Source organism: Macrobrachium nipponense, chromosome 21 (assembly GCF_015104395.2).
Source record: "Macrobrachium nipponense isolate FS-2020 chromosome 21, ASM1510439v2, whole genome shotgun sequence".
Lineage (NCBI taxonomy): Eukaryota > Metazoa > Arthropoda > Malacostraca > Decapoda > Palaemonidae > Macrobrachium > Macrobrachium nipponense.
In genome coordinates, this window is record NC_087212.1 from 14,491,001 (window position 1) to 14,513,325 (window position 22,325).

Here is a 22,325-nt window from a genome sequence, read left to right on the forward strand (position 1 = left end):
TAAATACATATATATATATATATATATATATATATATATATATATATATATAAAACAGTAACACAAAGTTATTTCTTTCACATTCAGTATTCCCTTATGGAAATCATCTAAAAGATCCTACTCGCCATTTAAAAAAAAAGAAAACTTAAAAAAGATATAGAGAGAGAGGCGAGACACCTAATTAACGAAATTATCCAATTAATGGTGGACCCTGATTAAAGTAAAGCTTCACTCAACGAAAGATATACGCATTTACAGACCACCATTGTCGTCGCTTTTTCACAGCGTGATCGCCAGTAAATGCGGGAAATGAGAGAGAGAGAGAGAGAGAGAGAGAGAGAGAGAGAGAGAGAGAGAGAGAGAGAGAGAGAGCGCATTAAGATGGGCCACGTCTACGAAGAGACTCTCCAGCGAGGGGTGACAGCTAAAAGTATGACTGTTTTCTTGTTTACTGATTTTGAACTGAATACGACTGGAGAGAGAATTACATACCGTCTTGTGGGTTAAATACAAGCAGGATACAAGGTAATGCGTGAATTTTGATGATTGCTCCCCCAAGGCACACCTTCTAATTTGTATTTCAGAGTTCATATTGTATTTAAGATAGTTTTCAAGTGGGTTATGTCATAGCAAGCTTTGATTGACCGGAAAACCCAGGAACGTTATGAGCCCCGTTAAATTCCCAAAGAGAGTTCCTGGAAGTCGTTAACTCGGTTATTAAGCGATCTGGCAATCTGATTTCTACCCATTCTCTTCAGGAATATGGATGTCTCTGCATCATGCATGTTTCTCGATTGCTTTCATGGTTTTGAGTGTTAGGGTATTTTTAAGGTTTTTCGCTGGAAGAAGAAATCACATTATGCTTTTGTACTTACTTTCATTTCTTTTCTCCCGACAGTATTTTGATATGTCTGCCCGTCTTTCTGTTTCCCCTGTTTTCGGGAGGAGCAGAACGACCCTGTTAAAAAGGGGAAAAAAAGTGGAGTATTGGGTCCCAGTTATGTCGGAAAGTAAATGAGCAAATGGAGTGAAAGAATATTATATTATAGATTTCACAGTGAAATTATCCGTAATTTTGGAAAGCTATCATATCTATTTATTCAGGATGAAATACAGGAAAAAAAAAATTAAGTATAGTATTTTTCAACTGGTCATCACTAAACGTACTTATCCATTCAAGCTTCTTCCTCAGACATGCTACAGCCTTTGCCCGTCAAGAAAGGTCGAGTCATTTTATCTCCTTTTAAAAGAAGAAGAAGGAAAAAAAAACACACACACACAAGAAATTCATCCAGACAGCTCCTGCTCCCTCCAGTGCCAAGAAAACGTTATTGATCCCCACCAGAATCCAGCTCCATATCTAATGAGCGTGTCCCGTGGCCGGCCCTTCACGAAATTTCACTGACATTGAAGAGAAAATCCTGAAGCTGTATCTGTATCTCTTAAAATCTAATTCATCGATCCTCCCAAAAAATTCCTTGTAAGGAAAGGATTGTAGAATTTGGACCAAAAGACCAAGCGCTGGGCCATATGAAAATTGACAGTAAAAAAATTTGAAAAGTGTAACAGGAGGAAAACCTCGCAGTTTCACTATGAAATAATTGTTAGGAAAGGGTGGAAAGTAAGCCAATGAATCATGTAATCAAGATAGAACTGGTTTCCACCAGTTTCTCAATTTTTGTATTTACATATTCTAATTTTTCATGTTGGCCCGATATATCAGTATTGATTAGTAAACTGGGAATCTCTCACTTACGTTATTTTAGTCATGTGGCATCCATCCCTTAAATGTATCATATGTTGTCTTCAACTAGCGAGGTACATTTTCCAGTGTGATATGAATGCAATGAAGAAGCATTAGTTTACATATCTGCAGATATTTTGCATAATGCATTTAACCCAGAAAGTACATCGATTCTAAAAAATGATCATAATGAATTGTCATGTCTAAGAGGTCAAAATTTTGCTTCATGTTGGAATATATCAAGACTGAAACGCCTGTGAATTTAATCATGTGTGTACAAAATGTTGTACTTAATATCATGTATATATTTAGTAGTCTCTCCCGACAAATTAATACTTGGGGACCAGAGTCCAAGACCCGATTAATCATAAAAGACCGTGAAAAGCAAAATAGTATATCGTAAGAGGTCTTTTAATTTAAGATATAAATTGCGGATTAAGTCTGAAATTTTTGGCAACAATTAGAATACTATGTTGTATAACAAAAATGAGTAGCTAATTACGTTGAGAGTCCGGGCAATATCTTAATTCTGTTCCTTGATTCTGCTTGCTGGTCTGGGTAACTTGACTGTAAAGTTTTGACACAAATAGTTTCGCAATGAAAACAAAAGCATTTTAATAGCGAGTGCCATAAAAACTTTTATTTGGCAATACTTGCGTGGAAATGTGGTTGAATCCAGTCATTGTTTGACATGACAAATCTTATAATAATGTAAAGTGTGGTAGGAAATTTAAGACTTTCGATCATGATCGCGCGCCATTTGGAATACATTCATAGTCCAGTCATTTAAAGAATCCGCCACAAAGTTATGATAAAAATGATCCAGCCTCATTTTCAACAAATGGCTTTTTATGTAGTTATTTTATATAAAAAAAACAGTGGTGTATATATGTATATAAAAACCAACAATGACGTTTCATCACTATTTAAAGTTCTTTTAAATCTTTTGTTTACATTGTGAGAATGTAAAGTAATCGCTATGTTTCAACGTATAACAAGGTGTTAAAAAAGGGGGCGAGAGAATTTGACAAGGTGGTGCAATTTCTTTCCAGCAGGCACTCTGCAGTCATTATTTTCAATTTGAATCTTAATCCCTCTGTTAGCCCAGTAAATCATATTTGTGTGATTTACAGAGTAAAGCCAACCGTTTTCATAAATTTATCACATTGTGCAACACAGCAAAGTATAAGACCGTTTCGTGTTATGCTGACTTATTCTTCACAGGATCGCGTTTCAGTGTGCAGTGCACCGCACTGTGTAGTCGTGTGACGGTGTGATTCAGTTCCTATATAGTATTAAGAGAGTGGATCATTCTGGCAACAGTTTGTGTCCGCAGTGCTAGTCATTAACCCTACATCCAGACAAGATCGTTTTCAGTCTTAGATTAATATCTCGATCTCAGACTTAATTCAAAATGTAAGTATTATAAATTATTCATAGTGTGAAATATGCGAGTTACCTATTCATAAGGAAGGCACATTAGTAGCAGTACTTCCCACCATTTCAAAAATAGTACACACACACACACACACACACACACACACACACACACATATATATATAGATATATATATATATATATATATATATATATATATTGTGTGTATTGTATAAACATATTTTCCGGCAGTGATAGCAGTATACTTGTTATGGTAAGGAATTTCTTTAGGTAAATAGTATGATATTAATTCTGGTACTTGACAGTCAGAACATCTTATTCCCAATTTTCGTGTTTGATACGTTTGTTAGTATTTTCTTTCCTTGGTTCGGCATCAAGACATGTTGCTAATTTCGTAAGTATTCTTCTGTTTTATTTTTAGCCTTTTGTTACTTTTAGTCCCGGGCAGTTAAAAGAAGCACACATCCGTAGGTCATTTTGCATTCTATTTCAAATTTCATCACTGTTTTGATAAAAGTAGAAATATTCAGCTAGTGTTAAATTATTTGGAACGTCGTTTTAAAATTCATTGTCACTTAAATAGACAAACTGACAGTCACTTAGTCCGACATGCAAAGTCGAAGCTAGCAGTTTTCCTTGCATTTTGATGATAAGAGTGTAAGCCATTGTAAGACTGTTACTGATAACAATTCAGTCCACTGTTACTGATGCGTATAGATAACAGGTTAAGCTGGTAGTTCAACATTGATCAAGGGAGGGGTTGGTTTTTCCGAGGTATGGGAACAGTGGTCATTGATTGCTTAGTTAATATTAAAAACTAATCATAAGAGGAGCAAAAATTTGAACATTAAATATGTTCAGACTGATATTATTAGCCTCCCAATGCTTCAATTATAATGATTCTTGCTTTCGAAGCTAGTTCTTGGCGGATAAGAGGTAATTCTTAACAAAATCGTAGCCCTCATGTGTGTTTGCTGGTTTACTGCTTGCGGAATTATGTGCAATTGCTTCACAGCTAAGAACAATAACAAATACATGACAAACTTTGCTACGAGGTATGTTAAAGTGTCGTATTTTATATACAATATCAAATGTAACCTGTTTTATCCTCCAGTATGTGTCACAGTCACTTCCACTGATGTTAACTACAACAAACAAAATTCGAATCCCGCCATTGTATTAAGATAAGAGGTATCATAGGCTACCTCCCAACTTTAAGGTCATGGAGTACCTAAGGGGAGACCTTGCTATGGAGGAAACGGGTACTCCTTGCCTATTTAGGATCAGATGAACTAGGCTAGGTTAGATTAAGTAAGGTTAGGATCCTTGTAGGCTAGGGGTAGCAACCGACAGGACTAGCTGACCCAATATTCACCGCTTGTGGATACACCCTTAGAAAAAGTACTTTAGCACGTCCTGACACCGGAGATGGGCACCAGTCATGAGTCGTCGGTGGTGAGAGCAACACCTCGAGACCTCTACTATCCTTTCGAAGTAAGTATTTTCTCCAAAGTTAGAAATTAAGGTAATTTTTTAAGACTAAACAGAGGTTAATGAAAGTCTAGCCATGCGCAGTGCAAACATGCCTCCATGACGCTTTCAAAATTTTTACTTGTAACACCTACGATTTAGAAGATTGACACCATCTCAATGTTTGCGGAGTCGCTTGTGTCAATAAACTTTCCATTCCATGTGCTAAATCCGCACACCACTTGTACCCATAGACGCTGGGGCACTTTCTTCACAACAATTGTCAACAATGACAACCGCAGCTTATCCAAGGAAACCACGATGTTTTGGTTGTAGAAGAAGAAGAAGAAGAAGCATGCACTAGATAATTATTCAAGTAAATAGTTAAATGGCAGTATAAGGTCATAAATTGGATAAATCTTTTACATATTCATGATTATTAATTTGAAAATATTCGTTGTTGAAAAAGTAAATAGATTCCTGACTCAAATATTGACAGTTTTGCTGTGAACAGTACCTACGACATTGTTCGCGCTCTTCTATTGTTTATCAGTGTTACCAATTGGTATGTCTTTACTCTCCAAACTGGGTATAAGACTTTCACAAAACCGGGGAAATAAGTGAAATTAGCATATCTATTTGTAGTATATATACACATTAGAGTAATTTTATCATTATTGCATTACTATGGCAACTAGAATTTATGGAAACAGTTTGTAAATGCATCAGCGTATGTGTGAAGCTCCACTAAATTGGCAAAAATAATTTTGCTGTCGTCTGCTCGTATCTACTTTAGAAATATCTGTAATTTATCGTGGTTAATTTGGTTGCAAAAAAGGGATGAGGGACACGAATTAAATAAACATTTTGAAGTAACAAACTAAAGTTAAACTAGATAATGAGTAAAGTAAACAATTAAGGGAGTAAAGCTTTGCACCTCATAAACCGTGTACTCATTGCTGCCCGCAACTGTGTTTGTGGAGTGAGCACTTAAGAACCAGGAACCCCAATGTAGTTCAAGTGCAATTTGGAGTGAATCAAGACCAAAGCATATATAATTACATTCAAATAAGCACTATGGAGTTTCAGTTGTGATGGCAGTAAGGATAAAACCACCGATTACAAGGTAAAAATTAATTTCAGTTCAAACCATGACCCCAGGAATAAGAAGTTTCATACTTTCAATAATATATGCAACAAAATGTTGATTTATTGTGCTGATTACAACTGCAATCTTGAGTAAGATCAATAAATGTAATGTATATACACTAACATTGTTTAAATGAGTGCTGAGAAGGCTGGGAAAGATGTTGGATCCTTTGTGGTTACGAACGATACCTCAGTCGGTGGACGCCATATTGGATTTCAAAACTGCCTTTAAAACATATTTTACGAAGACCTCATATGCCTATTTTAGTTCGTATGGCGCTTTCATATATCACATTATGTTGACGAAACTTCAATCTTTTGAATGGTATGCTTAAAGATGTAATTGTATATTCTTGTTTCACCAATTAAATATCGAGTGAATAATGCTGATCCACGCGATGACGATGGATCCTTTGCGGTGTTTCCCCCTATTGGCCTTTTGACATATTTGGCCTTCATGTTGCTTGTACTTTTTGTTTGATACTAAATTAAGGATTTGAAACATGTATTTTTTTGTCAAGTTACCTTGTGGTTTCTCCAGTTTGACAGTTCCTGTTTATTGCAATTCTCTCATTTTTATTTATTTATTTGGTTATTTATTTTTATCCAAAAAGAGAGCCAGACAGTTTCCAAGGTTAGATCAGGAGGAGTGGAGGTGGGAGTAGATTTCTAATAGAGAAACCCCCACCCAGTCTATAAAGCTTCAGAAACACAAAAGGGGTGTTTTGTACCAACAATAATAACCAGAAATGTATAGGCAATACACACGATGAGGAATTCTGAACATATTATGGGTTTATATATGTTGTAAGGAGTTATGAAATATCTCAGTATAACCTACTTAGCTTTTTAATGCAGAGGTAGCCTAAGCGTAGGCTTTAGTACATTTTGAGGTAATGGAACAAAAAGGATAGCCTATTGACCAGTCAATGTAAATTTTAAAAATTATGAAATTTCTTACTAGTATGTTTTTTATGCTAAGCAGATGAATTTGATATTTACATATTGCTACTAGGTAGTATTCTAGGTTACCTCACTGCAACACCCCATATCTAAACATATTTAGGCCTTTCTTGGGAAATCCCCATACCTGCTGAACCTGCCCAGAAGGTTTGAGCTCATACTACTGTTCCCTCTGTATTCAGTAGATGTAGGCCAGCTGTACAATCGACCCCGCTATTTGCGGACTCCAGATTCGCAGACTCGCATATTCATGGATTTCTTTATGGACCGAATATACCCATTATTCACAGGAAATTCGCATATTCACGGTATTTTTTATGAGAAATATCTGCAAATTACTGAATTTCCCTATCAGTTTCATGATTAAATGCATGTTTTTTAATAAAACTAATAAAAAAAAACAGGTAAAAGTATATTAGTGGGTTTTTCTTGAGTTAGAACTAACAAAATATAGGCAGTTTTAAACATTTTATAGGGGTTCTAAATGTTTGTGGATTCTAGCTATTCGCAGGGGGTGGGTGGGGGGATCTGGCACGCATCCCCTCGAGTACGGGATGTCCACTGTAATTGGTTAACTGAGTATCCATGATGGAAATTAATAGTGTCAGTGTCATCAGAAGCAAGCAGGAAAAGCTATTTCACATGTTTTAGAATGGACTCACTTGTTTTAAAATGAACTGTGAATTTCATTGCCAAGAATACAACCCATAACTATTTATGTAGGGATATTCCAGGTGTGAGCTGGAAATAGTCATTGAAGCTTGGCAACAAGGTGGTTAATTGGTGTTAGATAGGGGAGTGGTAGGGCACCACTTATTCATCTTTCAGGAACCCGGCAGTTTTTCTTTTCCACCATCTTATGCATAAATCTTTCATGTGCCTCATTGACTTTACTGAAGTGTTTTTTTTTTATGCTGTCAAACCTTTCTGGTTCTTTCATGAATAATGTTCCCACTGCTTTCATTGCTCATTAGGCTCACTCTCCCCTGGCTTCAAGTATGTGCTTTCTTTATATGCTTGTGGTGTCCATGCTTACTGTGCAATGCTGGCTGCTCTGGGTTTGTTGACCAAGTCCCTTAAGACAGTGTCCTACTTGAGTATTCCAGGTGGCCCTTTGTCCTTGTTCTTGGACCACTTTACTTTGGCTAAGGTGTCTGCTGTTCCTCCATGTATCTGGTGCTTCTGCTCAAGAGTTCTGTGCTGTTGACCTGTGCATTGTTATGGTAGTTTCTGTAAGAGAAACCTGTGTGGTTCCTCCTCCTCCGAGTTCTTTTCATTTTGTGCTACTCGTATTCATAATATTGTAGCACTTCTAGCACTCCTAGACCTTTTGTTTGTTCAGCTTCAGCTGTTCTTAGGGAAATATCCTGGTCGTTGGACAGTGATTGTGATAGTTTGCAATCAGTTCTGGCCTCCAGGATTGTTGGCGTCATGCCTGGATCTGTTGTGTCTGAGCATTCCCACACATAATCCCAAATGCAGTAACCAGTTCACGCTGGTGTGTCAGCTTCCTCTTCTCTGGAAGAAGATTGTGTTTTATTTGCTAGGAATCTGCCAGGAACCTGAGGGTCTTTCTCATTCAGAAGCCATGCAGGCTGAGTTTGAAAACCACCTTTCCAAAATTGTAGGCTTATTTACGAAAACAGTGGTCTTGGGAAGTGACCAAGGTGCCTTCATTGAACCCAATCTCATAGACTGAATGTACCTTCGGATTCTCTTGTGAGGTGAGACTCATTTCAACTTCCATGGTCTCTACATACTGGGCATCTTAGATTGAGTGAAGTCTGATCATAGAGTATAAGTCTCCCCGACCATCAGGTGACCTAGAAAGCTGGTTTCCCCGGTCTATGACACTCCAGAGGAGGTTTGTGTCCCAGAGAATAGTGGCACATCTCCCTTTCAAGGCAACTTGTGGGTTTGTGTGTAGATGAATAACCTCCCTCCTTAGTGGAAGGTACTTGTTTCTATGTAAACTGAGGAGAAGCCAGAGAGTTAGTAATCAAGGCTCTTTCCAAGCAACATTGCTGCCTCAACCTCCAGTTGAACACATTATATTTTTATACTGTATAAAGTACAGTAAAGATATTTATAGTTCACATGTCACATTATGAGCTAGAGGCAAATATTCTTTTACAAACTAAATGTGTGGTATTTTATGAGACTGTTTTCCATACATGGGATTTGACTTCACATACAAATTCAGAGATCTACTCTTGAATAAGTTGCAGTTGTTATATTTGGTATTATAAGAATGATTTCCAGAATTTTAGATAAGAATTTTTATTCTTTAGAAGGTTTCAAGTAATTTTTGTAAGAAATTGAGCATTTGAAACCAAAAACAAGTCTTTCAGTCTCTTGGATTTGTTTCTAAGTGCTTGAAGCTGTGAACAAGTCTTCTAGTCTTTTAGTATTGTTTTTAAATCTACCATTTTATCCATAGGTTGAGTAGTAGCAAGTAATGTCTGAGACACCACCCAGGAAGAAATTACGTCAGACTTCTCTTACTGATATGTTCAAACCAGTGAAGAAAGGTAAGTTTGAGGTTTTAACAAAATTTTCTTTTGCAAAATGCTATTGTAACTTCTGCAAACTTTCCATTTATCAAGAAAAGTGATGTAGTGTGAAGCATTAGTTGCTTAGTGCAAAGAATTCTGAATAACTTTTTCACATATTTTCTCTTTAGAATATACTGTACATTATGTACATGCAGTAACCTGTCAATATGTGGATGAAGTCTGTAAATGATATTTTTCAGACATAAAAGCTGTGGAAACTGAAGTTGATATGCAAGAAGCAAATTTGGGACACTCTTCTACACTTTCCATTGATCCCGGCTCCACATCTAGTGCAATGTTCTCAGGGGAAGAAGCAGCGTTTGGTGACAGCTTTACCTTAAAGGAAAAGAGCCCTCAGAAACATGTTACAAAGAAACACCTCATTGGTAAACTTAAAAAGAAGCGCAAACACATAGCTGATCCAAATTTGAACATTGTTTCCAAAGGGTCAGCAGGAGTATCAGGAGAGTCTCACAAAGAGTCGTCTGATTTATCACCGTCCAAGGTAAAATGATCAGATGAGTTATTGTAATTTCAGCTACTGTCATAGAATCTATCTTAAAATTGGTTTTGTTCATGAAACTTACCTGTCAGATATATATATAGCTGTATTTTCTGAAATCCGACAGAATTTTAAAAACTTCCGACACACGCAGTGGTCGGCCAGGTGGTTAGTACCCATTCCCGCCGCTGGGAGGCGGGTATCAGGAACCATTCCCATTTTCTATTCATAATTTTTCTGTCGCCGGTGCTGAAAACACCTGTTTTTCAGTACCTCCATCTTAGAATTTTGGAAACTTCATTGCCGCTAAGTATCCTAATTGTCTTTTGATTTATTTACTTGGATTTGTGGCTAGGCATACGCTATCTTAAATTGATTTGAATTTGATTCATTTTTGCATAAGATATCTGAATCTAGTTAGACTAGTTTCAGACGGGTTGTCTGCAAAGATAGGGTGTGGCTACCGAAAGCTTCAGTAGATCCGCACTTGGTATGTACGAGGGGTATGGGTCTTGCTTCTTTGTTGAGATTTGTCATGTAAGGAGTGAGACCTTTGTCTATTCCGTAAGGAAGACTATGATTCGTATGTACGCAATTAATCAGTAAACATGTCTAATTCCGTAAGGAAGACGTATGATTCGTATGTACGCAATTAATCAGTAACAAAAGTCAGGGTAGTGAACCTGCTAACCTTCCTGTAGACTTTATTTTGCCTAACCCTGTAGTATGCCCTACGGGCTATGAATATGTCTACGAGAGGTGCTCGCTCTCCTTCATTGCTGTGAGAGTGCTACTTCTGTAATGTTACTCCTAACCCTGTAGTGTTGCCTTCGGGCCCTAAAACAGTGTCTGTAGAGGAATTGCCCTTTCTCTGATACTCTTTCGATTTGTAACTTAGAATCGAAAGTGCTTGCTTTAGAGAGCAAAAGTGAAGTGCAGAAGTGCAGTGATACCCCTTGTGTAGTGGAGGGTGCGTCAGATCGGCCTCGTTTCGCCTCTAGGCCGGGACCTCTGCTTGACTCCCAGGACCCGGGGAGGGAGCATGTCGAAAGCCTAAGGAGGGTTACAAGGAACCCCCACCGATCTGGCATGCCTTCGGCAGTTTCTGATGAAAATCCCCAGACTGCCAAAGTGCGTGCGCGTGCACGAATCCTGAAGGATTGCTTCTCGTCCTCCGAAGCGTCCTCCCCGTGCAGGGGTTGGAGCTTTCGGAAGGACTCGCGCCCTCTAAATAGAAGCTTTATAGAAGAGAATGCTTCACGTCCTCTCTCTCTCTCTCTCGTGAAGTAAGAAGGCGAACGTCGCCTGAACTCGTGTCCGTCTTTCCACCGAGAAATACGTAAAAGAAGTCATAGTAGCAGGAAGCTTTTGAGAGCGGACGTCCAAGCTTTTTTACTGTCAGAATAAGAAGGCGTTCCCTCTCGACTTGGATGGGACGCTCGTATGGACGCCAGGCGCGTGCGGGTGCACGCCAACGCGCGCGCAGTGGGACGCCGAGCGCGGCGCCAGTGACGCCGAGCGCGCGCCAGTGGACGCCGAGCGCGCGCCAGTGGACGCCGAGCGCGCGCACCATGGACGCCGAGCGCGCACCAGTGACGCCGAGCGCGCTCCAGTGGACGCCGAGCGCGCGCCAGTGGACGCCGAGCGTGCACCAGCGCACGCCAGGTGTGTCGCCTGGCTGAACGTTTCTGTTGAACTCTTCAAGCTCTTGTTTCAGATTTGGGCCTAAAGAATTTTTACCTCTACCTTCGGTGATACCTTCTACCTCACCTGCAAAGAATGTGAAGTAGGCAGTGCTTCGGAGGAAGCTTAAAGCGAACAGACAACTTCTTCGAAACCCAGCAAGACATCGGGTTTCGTGAATTCAAGAGGTCTCTGTCAATTAATATTGCTTTTTTTCGCATAGGTGGATGGAGTTAAGGAAAGCTCAAGGGAAGATCTCGTTTGCTCTACCGCAGTCAAGACTTTGTGATAAGGCAGTTACGGGTTATGTAAAAGCTCGACGTCCTACACGCCATGACGCTCGACTACTTTCGGTAGGATTCTTGCAAAAGCACTCATCAAGAGGACGCTCTTCAGGAAAGCGCAAGACAGGACTTCCCTTGCCATACTGCCAATAAATTAACTTTATATTGCGTAAGCGGATAAGCTCTTATTGACAAGATTCGGAAGAGCTCTTTTTCATCATTCGCAGACTCGTACAAGAAATAGACTTGTAGACTCGTCAATGACCGCTTATGTCCAGTAACATAAGAAGCTTGAGCTGTCTGCTTCGATTCTCTAAGTTTTGTTCATGAAACTTGCCTGTCAGATATGTATGTAGCTGTATTTCCGAATTCAGCTATATATATGATATATGTCTGCCAGGTAAGAATGAACAAACTTTTTTGTAATATAATATCATATTTTGCCTTGCGTTATTTTACTAATGATTGGTTCAAGTCATATACGCTTGCTGTAGTTACCTCTTCGGATGGCAACCGAGAGGTCTATTGTCTATTATTTTAAGGACATTTAATCGTTACTCCCTGCAGCCTTCCAGGAGTTTCCGATTTATCTTTTACCGTTGTATGGTAGTGTTCTGACGACACAAACGCATCTATATATTTAGCGTTTTCTGTTTCGCTTAAATATACCAGCTTGAGAGTCTCTTTCTGCTCAAAAAATAACGGACCTATTTCTTCGTAGAATAGGGTAGCTGGCAACTCAGACATAAAGTTAAGAGACGACGTTCGTAAGCTGCTGCTGTGTCTGTCCTCCTCCAGTCCAATCGAGCCAGTACCAGCTCGTGCGCTGTCATGCGCGGTAGGTTACGTCTCTCTCTCCTGCGGGATTGACTGACTAACCGTATCTCTGTGCTGGCGGTTACGTCTCTCCTGCGGGATTGACTGACTAACTGTATCTCTGTCCTACAATCACGGACTTTAGCCTAAGATTGAGGGGATTTCTTACGTGAATGAATAAACATTGCATTCGTTTTGCCTTACTATGATCAACAGAATCCTTTCGGTGCTTGTTACCGCACGGTATAGAACTACGAGTCTACCGCAACATTGCACTTTTATATGCTCTCCTGCTTAGGCAAAGCGCAGCCTTATTAGGGAAGTAAGCATACTCGGGAGGGAATGGATGAGCTTGCTGGGGACCATTTCCTTCCTGAAGAAGTTTGTTTCCCTGAATAGACTGCAATTCAGACCTCCACAGTTTTTTCCTACCGGGAAACTGAAATATTATTCAAGATCTAGGAATGATTCTGAACATCTCTCAGTGCGTCTATCACCTGAGGTGATAGAAAGAAGGTGCCGGACATCTAGATAGGATTTCAGATGTCCTGGATCTTAATCTGAAAGAAGTAGAAGCAATTCGGTCGTCCCTCCAGTCCTCGAAACGAGTTTTTTGGAACCAGTGGTCCAGATCAACTCTGATATTCCACAGCTCTCTCATATCTTAAGAAGTATCTTCTCTCGGTCCCTGTTCGAGTTTACGAGAAAGAGCCTATTATAACAACAGGCGTAGAATGTAACGATCCTCTAGAGGTTCGTTACAGGATTGCAAAAGTCCGTACGAATCGTCTCGATCGACGGCAGCAACTACTGACTTCCGAGTGGAATATTTCTTTAGAAGTATGTTGAGAGTTGTGGAGACTTTAGGGACGCCCTTTCATTCTTCTCTTCGATATGTTGAGGACGAAGAGGCTTCTTCTTCTATGCTCCCTTATTCTCGATCCGGGATCGGTACCATTTAACGCCATCCTATGATATTGAACGGGGATGGATGTTTAGTCTCTTTTCCCCTTTTTCAATCGCTTAGGAAATGTAATAAGAGGATTTATGACGTCACAGGGAGCGACAATGACGCTGATCGCCCCATGTTGGCCTTCAGGATCCTGGATTCACAGAGGTCACGTCCTTCCTAGTTCACTTTCCAAGGACCTTTTCCGAAAGAGTCGGTCTACTCTAACTCGAAAGGTACCTATAACCTCTCCGCTCTGAGTCTGACTACGTTCAGACTATCGAGATGTTGACAGGAATAAGATTACCGTCTTCCCTTTCCGTCTGAAGAATGGGATAAGCTGGCAGTCACAACTATTAAAGAATACGCAAATATGTTGTTGACGGCCTTTGGGCTCAGAGATTTGCTTCTGTCAAACAACAAAGCCCTTCACGATCTTTGAGTTCTGTGGAATCTCGAAACTCGCTCATCATCTACTTTTTGTCTCACCTGTTTTCTCGGAGTCAGACACTCGTGCGAGATCAGGCGACATATAGTAGCCCTGAGTTTCTTGTTGACGAAGTCGGTTGCGTTTATACACCCCCGATGATCGTGTAACATGAGACCGGGTTGGACTGTCAGGCATTCTTCCTTCGGGACTGAATCGCCTTTTTGCTCCTCGCTCCTTTCTCCTGGCACCAGAAGCTCGAGTCAGGAGTTGCTCAGGAGTTGATTCGCTGACGACGTTGGGTTGTGTTGATACACCCCCCAAGGTTTGCTTAGATTGAATCGCCCAGGCAGTCCAGACACTCATCTTTCAGCGAAGAATAGTGCCTTATGGTCTTCAGGGTACAGCCTTGCTGTCCTTGATTCGTCTGACTGGTCAACTGGTCGGTCACCTGACTTTAGTACAGACGGACTGACTGTGCATGTCCAGATCGAAGCTTTCAATATGGAACTTAGAAGTAGTCTGAAGTTCTTGATGTCAAAGCATTCAAACCTCTCCTACCTGTTAACTTCTTGCATGTGATCAGGAAGGCCTTCTTCTAACCACCCTAGATACGACAAAGAGGGTTAGTGAGATTTTAAGCCATCGTCACAAGTTTTGGCTTTAGAGAACACAAGGCGGTGTGTTCTCTAAGCCATCCGTTGTGGCCTAAGAATGGAAACCCGTTTTGTCTCCTTGGGCCAGGAGCTTGGAAGCAAGGATGGCACAAGTTAGTGGGCAGGAGCCAGAGAGAGTCCTGTGCCCTGTCGGGTCTCTCAAGTTTTATCTAAGTAAAACTCAAGAAAGTCGAAGTCATTCGGGCAATCTGCAGTGTTCCGAAAAAGACCAGACTTGCCCATATCGAAGAACACCCTGGCTTTAGTGTTAAGGAGTTCTTTCAGAAATGCTCCTTCATTGTGTTTGCACAAAGATTTGAAATCTTTTGTTTTGAATGCTCACGAGGTGAGGGCGCGGCCTCGGAAGCATTTCAACAGAGCATGGCACTCAGCGACATCCTGAGTACCATGTTTTAGCGAAGCAACTCTGTGTTCACTTCTCACTCCCTGCGAGATGTGAAGATGGCATATGAGATCTGCTGCTCGCTAGGGCCATACGTGTCTGCAGACACAATCTTGGGGGCAAGAAGTACCACTCATCCTATCCTGTAGAAAATGGTTAGGAAGAGCTCTTAATTTAGTTGTTGAGTCGCCGACAACGGCGACTTAACTCTTAAGCCTTAGTTAACACACCTTAACTTTGGCTAGGTTGGTCAGGTGGTGATATATATATTTATATATATATTTATTTTACTTCTTAGCCCTCATTGTATGGTCAATATGGTCTAGTCACGTCGTGGTCTCGCCCCTGTTGACAGATCATCTGGAGTGCACCAGCTATATAGGTCTCTACCTCGCTGGCAACTCTAGTAGCACAAGCAGACTTACGTGGCAGTAACCACGAAGCCAGCTATGCTAACAGGTGGAACCAAGATGTAAATCATCTGCATGCATTTGTTTCCCAAAATCCTTCTATTCTGTCCCTTCCCACCTCCAATGGTGGGATTCAGCTAGATATATATCTGACAGGTAAGTTTCATGAACAAAATGATATTGTTATGATACAATAAAGTTTGTTCATACTTACCTGGCAGATATATATGATCAAGTACCCACTCACCTCCCCTCAGGGGACAGTGGAAATAAAAATTATGAATAGAAAATGGGAATGGTTCCTGATACCCGCCTCCCAGCGGCGGGAATGGGTACTAACCACCTGGCCGACCACTGCGTGTGTCGGAAGTTTTTAAAATTCTGTCGGATTTCAGAAAATACAGCTATATATATATCTGCCAGGTAAGTATGAACAAACTTTATTGTATCATAACAATATCATTTTTATGTAATCCAAAGTATAGTGTTCCTATCTGAATAATGAGGTTATTTATTCATTTAGTGTACCTAAATTCTAACCCTAATGGTACTGTATTCATTAATTAGATTTAGTTTGCTAGCCTTATTCAGAAATTCAGTTTGATGATTTAGGATATTTCAGCACTATACTGAACAAGTTATTGTGACTGGCATTACATAATATTGGTATTTTAGCTAATTCTAGTGTTTTCCTTCAGATATCATGGAGAGGTTGTACTCTATCATCTTTACAAGTCCTGAATAACTGTAGCCGTCATGTTCCTACTGTTCATCCTGCTTCAGACCACACTGTAATGGTTAAATTACCACTACCAGACACCGGCCCTCCTGAGCCTCATCCCTCATCTTATTCAGATATTTGGGACCAACATCATGTCCGTATGCCCTGTTCTCCAAAGAGTCTTTATCCAATCACATCTGTAAGTATTTTAACCTTTCATCTTTTGGTGTTCCATAGTTGTAACCATTTTTAGGCCAGAACGTTGATGCTAGGTGATGTTGCTGATGGTTGGCCATTCAGTTTTTATAAAAGTTTAGTATATCCTGGTTTAGCTTAGAGTGCACTTCACTTTATTACTTTGTATCCCAATAATTTATCTGTATTACAGAACAGAATAGGTTTGTGAGAAACTAAAGAAAGCATTCCAATTGTGAGAAAGAAATATTCCAACATCTTAGGGATTTCTAGGAAATATGTAAATTTTATGATTGCTTTTTTTGCATTAAAACTTATTGTGAGAGGTATTAATCAGTCAAGTTTTTAACTACAGTGAGAAGGGGAGAGAAGCAATTATAGTCAGAAAAATAGTACCCAAGAATAAATTAGCATAACTAGAAAGGAAGAGTAGCATTTTTTTTATGCTGTGAGAGGATGAAGATTAGTCACAGAATGGAAACAAGGCAAGTGGAAAAACATTTTGATTTTCTGCAGATCCACAGTTTCAGTACTGTATGACCAAAAATGGAATTGAGGATAAAGATTTAGTCACAGAATGAAAGTGAAGAAAAATGGAAAGAAAAAAATGTGTTATGAGAATTTTCAGTCCAATTTCCACAGTACACATATAGAAAAAAATTTCAGTAATTTAACACTATTATTTCAGTTCTCTATGACCCAGAAAGGAAGATAAGCATTATTTATACTTTATGAGGATGAAGATTTAGTCACAGAATGAAAGATAAGGAAATTGGAGACAATTTTATAACAGTTTTCAGGCATTTCCACGGGTCTTCATAAAAAAATGCCAAATTTACCAATGCTGAAACTTAGTTATGCACTGTGAGGTTAAAAATTTAGTAAGAGAGTGAAATACAAGAATTTTGTAGAAAAAACACTACAGAATTTGTTGCCAAAACTTCAATAGGCCCATGTATGGAAGGGAAAACCAAGTTCTTACCGTCATTATTTATGCACTGTTAGAATGAAAATTTAGTCAGAAAATGAAATTAACAAAATTGTGGAAAAAAATTTAATAGAACTAGATTAAGTTTTTCAACATGACACTTAAACAATAGGTAGATTAGAATTATCTAGCATTAAATGTAACTGCTAGAATGATTTAGTCACAGATTTAAATATAGAAAATTGGAGAAAAAATATTTTACCAGAATTTTTAATCAAATATCCACAGGGAAGATCAGTGTTACTTATGGACTGTGAAGATGAGGATGAGATAAAGAAATCCCTTTAAATTTTCAATGGAATATAGTGTATCAGATAAAAAGTTTTAGTACAGTGTGTTAATGAAATGAAGATGCAAATTTATGAAAAGTATCAGAAAGACAGCAGGATTGTTCTCTGTAAATAGGATCAACTGATTTAGCCATATAATTATGATTCTTGTTTACATTGTACCCTCTAGACTTTGCATCTCTAGACTCGCTATAATAGTTTAATAATTTGCTGTATAGCTCAGTAGGTGTGTTTGGTGTTATAGGCAGTCCCCTGTTATTGGCAGCCTTGGTCATCGGTGATCCAGTTGTATGGAGATTGTCCAGTGCTGAAATGCACCTCTTTCCAGTTATTGGCACTGATACATACATAACAGAGGCGCCAAAATCTGGTTATCAGCAATATTCACTTATCAAGCCGTTGGAACAGAACCCCTGCCGATAACCAGGGACTGCCTTATTGTTATCATCAGATGTTCAAATTGAAGGATAGAATTGTAATGCATTACATCCTTAATACATTGTAGCTTCCTGTTAATGGATTTCTAATTTTGGTAATACTTGACTTACCTTTAGCTATGAAATTTGGTAGCTTAGGCTAGATTTTAATAAGTCTGAAAAATTGTCCATATTGTTCAACATGAATTTTTTTTTGCCATATTTGAGAGGTAGAGTAAAGGTTACCAGGAAGATTGAAAAAAAATTAATAAGATTTTATTTATTGTTTACTTTCAGGGAAACGAGTCATTAGTTGTGAGATGGTCCGTTATAAGTAAAGCACTTAGGAGGGAGATGAAATGTGTTAATGACCTACAAAGAACAATTTTAGAATACAATACCAGATATGCAGAGAAGTGGAATTTCAAAGGACTTCATGAACTTTTAGATGAGGTATGAGATTAGAATTGCATACATTTTTTATAGAATAATACTAATTATGATTTGATGGTTTTGTATAAAAGCTTGTTTTGTTTTGAAAAGATAGTCTTTCTTTTTCTGTTAAAAAGACTTGTGTAAAACAAGCTCATGTGTTTGTTTCCATCAATAATGTTTTGTACTTCTTGCTGATCTATCCCTTCTTTCCCATGGTTTATTGTTTGGCAAAGGGGTTTTTACAACCACATGCCTTGCTGTCATCAACCACAGTTATTGGCGGTGGGCCTCGCCTTTTACTAAAAAGTCCACATGCAAGGCAACAGTTTCCATAGCTATTGGCAGTGGGCCTAGCCTTTTACTAATAAGTAAGACTGCAAGACAGCAACTATCCTTTTAGTCACCTTTAATGACATGCAGGACCTACGGTGGTACTATTATTACACCCCTACCACATGGTCTTCTTGCTGCTCTACCTCCTACAGCACAAATACCATACTTCTGATAAAACATGTAATCAACTAACCATCATAAAGACTTGATTAAATGTATTCTGTTTGAGAAAGTGAAAATTGACAAAATTGCTATGTCAAATTCATGATCCAGATTTTTATTCATGATTAATTCAGATGCTATTCAAAATCTGATAGGTAAATGTTTTAATGTTTGAATTTTAGAACTTATTTTTCCCATGAATATTGTTTCTTAACTAATATGATCTGCCAAATTTTTAAATAATGAAATGTGAACACAAAATTAGTAACATTTATTGAAAGTTATTAATGATAAATTCCTCAAATTAGCCCAACAATTTTGTCAATATCACAGTATTCTTGCATTGATTGTAAGATATCATTTTGAAAAACACTGTCAATGACAAACCTGTCATTTTTTTTTACCTAACCTTTTTGTTGTTTAGTGTGTTTGCTTTTTTTTTAAAAGAAACTGTACTTTAGGTATGAGAGAGAGAGAGAGAGAGAGAGATAGAGAGAGGAAGAGAAGAAGAGAGAGAGAGAGAGAGGAGAGAGAGTACAATAGCAATTAGTCTGCAAAAATTACTGAGAAGAACTGTGAACTACCCAGACTTTTTATTTTAATATTTATAGGCTTAATACTTGTAAGTGTTCATATTGTAACTACAATATGGAATCTATGTCTAAATTTTGTTTTGTAGTGGATTCTTAAGTTGAGTATAATAACCTCACCTGAAAACTTTTCCTGATTAACAGTTGACTTGTGAAATATTTATGTACATTAATGTGGAGAGATGTATTTATCACTGTAACGTCTGTTGTTCTTAATATCATTTCTCTTTTTCAGGAATTTGAAGATGAAGAACGGGCTTACTTTTTTCCATCACACTTTACCAGCAATAGCTCTTTTAGCATTGGATCTACCCAATCTTGTTACGCAGCCTCCTCCCCTGCTTACCCGTCATTCTACACATTCTATTACGCTTCTCAGATTCAGGTCAGTTACGTATATCCTAGAGCGCCTCAGTGGTGTGATCGGTATGGTCTTGAACTGCCACCTTGGTGGCCGCAAGTTCGATACTCGGGCATTCCATTAAGGTGTTAGAGAAGTGTATTTCTGGTGATAGAAGTTCACTCTCGATGTGGTTCGGAAATCATGTAAAGCCGTTGTCCTGTTGCTGAATAACTGCTGGTTCCATGGAATGTAAAAACACCATACAAACAAACAAACTCATATCCTAGGAAATGGGAAAGGATGATTTTTGTGTTGGTTTACGAAGTTATGTACTATCTTCCTTTTTTGCCTCTTATTTTATAGTATGTATGGAAATTAATTTAGTTACAGGAATTAGATTCCTGCAATTTTTTTTTGGAGTACCAGGGTTATGTGCAAGAAATTTGCCAGGACTAATTTGGTGTAGTTGTGAGATCAGCCTTTAAGAAGAACATCATGAAAAAGTACATATTTTACCAAATGCATGCAATATTAGCCCAACTTATGGTAAATAAGTAATAATAAATCAATAAATTTATACAGCAATTCCATTAATAATTGTAATTTTTTATGTCATAAACCAGAATTCTGTATACTTCATAGTACTTCCTTTGTGAATTCTTAGTATGTGTCAGATATAAAAATTAGTGCAGTTGGTGGACAAATATGATAAAAAGTTGACTTATGAAGGGTACTCTGTATCTGAGACTATTCAACAATGATGTAAATAGTTATTTTAGATACTCATCATTGAAAGCCATATAATTACAGTACTTAAAACTGAGGTTTTTGCTTCCTGGAATCCAGTACAGTTACTTGTAGTAAATAGTTTAGATACCATTAGCTATCATTTGTTGTTGACTTTTTTTAAAGTTTTATCAAGACAATATAACCTTGTAATGAATATTGAAAAAAAACCCCACAAAATCACTGTGTATAATGTGTTTACTTCTTAGTATTTACATTTAATTTTACTCCACACTCTAGTACTTTCAGGCCCTATCTGTGGCCCATTTTCAAGAGATGTGTAGGTTGTCAGCCTGGGTCAAGGCCCAGCAGACTTCTGGAACTTCTTCTTGTTGAGCTGTCATTTATGTGATGGCTGTTCTGGTTTCCTTGAGAGTTGTTAATCCCTTCTTGTTGCTCTGATATCCTGAGCTAATGGTCAAGGATACATCAAGCATCAGTTGCAAGAGCTTAGGGAGAAGAAAGATGCTGCATTTGCTGGTGTAAGGAGTACACAAAACACACTTCAAGAGACCATAAGGGGTGAGTGGTACAAACAAGTTGTTGGGCAGGTCAACAGTAGAGTAAACTTTGATACAAATCATAACATGGTCAATATTAGAAATAAGTTTGAGAGTTTATTCAGTAATTCGGTTTGGATAAAATTTAGTAATATGGATATTATAAAGAATATCTCAAGTAGATTATTGACTACGGATGAAACAGCAGCACTAGGGATAGGATTAAATTTCTGTGTATGACTACTAAACAATATCAACATAGAATTCAACAGCAAGATTAACTACCTTAATGTGGAACATCACAATGATTTAGCTCCTTTTCTCAGAGGAGTGATGATAAGGAATAATGAAAGCAAACTTGGAGATATCTTGCCAAGGAGATTTAGTATTGCTCTGAAGGGATTAAAAAGATACAAAGATATTAGAACCATGAAGCTGACAAAGGGGGTAGCATTGTTATCATGAATAGTTCAAAATATAGGGTTAAAATGTACAGGCTACTAGATGGTGAAACTACTTACGCTAAAATAGGAATCCTCCAACAATCCAAATGCTTGTGAATACCTTTAATCAGAAGGTGAACAAAATAATCAGTAGACTACATAATGAAGGACATGCTATGCAGTAAATTATTCTCAAGTAATTACCTGAACTTGCATATATATATATGGCAGCCCCAAAATACACAAGGAGGGCTGCCCACTACGCCCTGCTGTTTCTAGTAGGAAATCTCCTAACAAAAATTTAGCTGTGTGGTTAACTGGAGAACTAGAATATACTTAGGTATATTTTCAGAATCACACATTAAACATTCAGTAGATTTCATAGACAGAAGTTAAGAAAAAGAATGTAAAGGGATACATGGTTAGTTTTGATGTAGTAGCATCATTCACCAATGTCCCCTTAGATAAAGTATTAGAATTTCTTCAGAATAAACATAATGAGGGTATTTTCAATCCAAACATAGAAATAGGTGTCTTCCTTGAGTTGATTAAATTATGTGTCAGTGATACCTATTTCGCGTTTGAGGGACAAGTTTACAAACAGAATATGGCGTAGCTATGGGGTCCCCTCATTATCACCTATACTCGCTAACATCTGTATGGATTATTTCGAAACCAATCTAGTTCCTAGTATTAATGTCCCTAACTTAAAA

General features: G+C 38.3%; 2 protein-coding genes across 2 annotated transcripts in view; one reads left to right on the top strand and one right to left on the bottom strand.

Moving 5' to 3' along the window:
- The window catches only part of LOC135197803 (inositol polyphosphate 1-phosphatase-like), an 83,461-nt gene that overhangs the window by 58,757 nt on the left and 2,379 nt on the right, over positions 1 to 22,325 (bottom strand). The gene's annotated exons all lie outside the window — the stretch shown is intronic.
- The window catches only part of LOC135197670 (uncharacterized), a 132,731-nt gene continuing 114,341 nt past the window's right edge, over positions 3,936 to 22,325 (top strand). The window contains exons 1-6 of the mRNA XM_064224683.1: positions 3,936 to 4,198; positions 9,166 to 9,256; positions 9,481 to 9,785; positions 16,109 to 16,330; positions 18,318 to 18,473; positions 19,776 to 19,925. Coding sequence (XP_064080753.1) covers positions 9,184 to 9,256; positions 9,481 to 9,785; positions 16,109 to 16,330; positions 18,318 to 18,473; positions 19,776 to 19,925 — 906 coding nt within the window. The 5' untranslated portion in view covers positions 3,936 to 4,198; positions 9,166 to 9,183. The remainder of the gene's footprint in view (positions 4,199 to 9,165; positions 9,257 to 9,480; positions 9,786 to 16,108; positions 16,331 to 18,317; positions 18,474 to 19,775; positions 19,926 to 22,325) is intronic.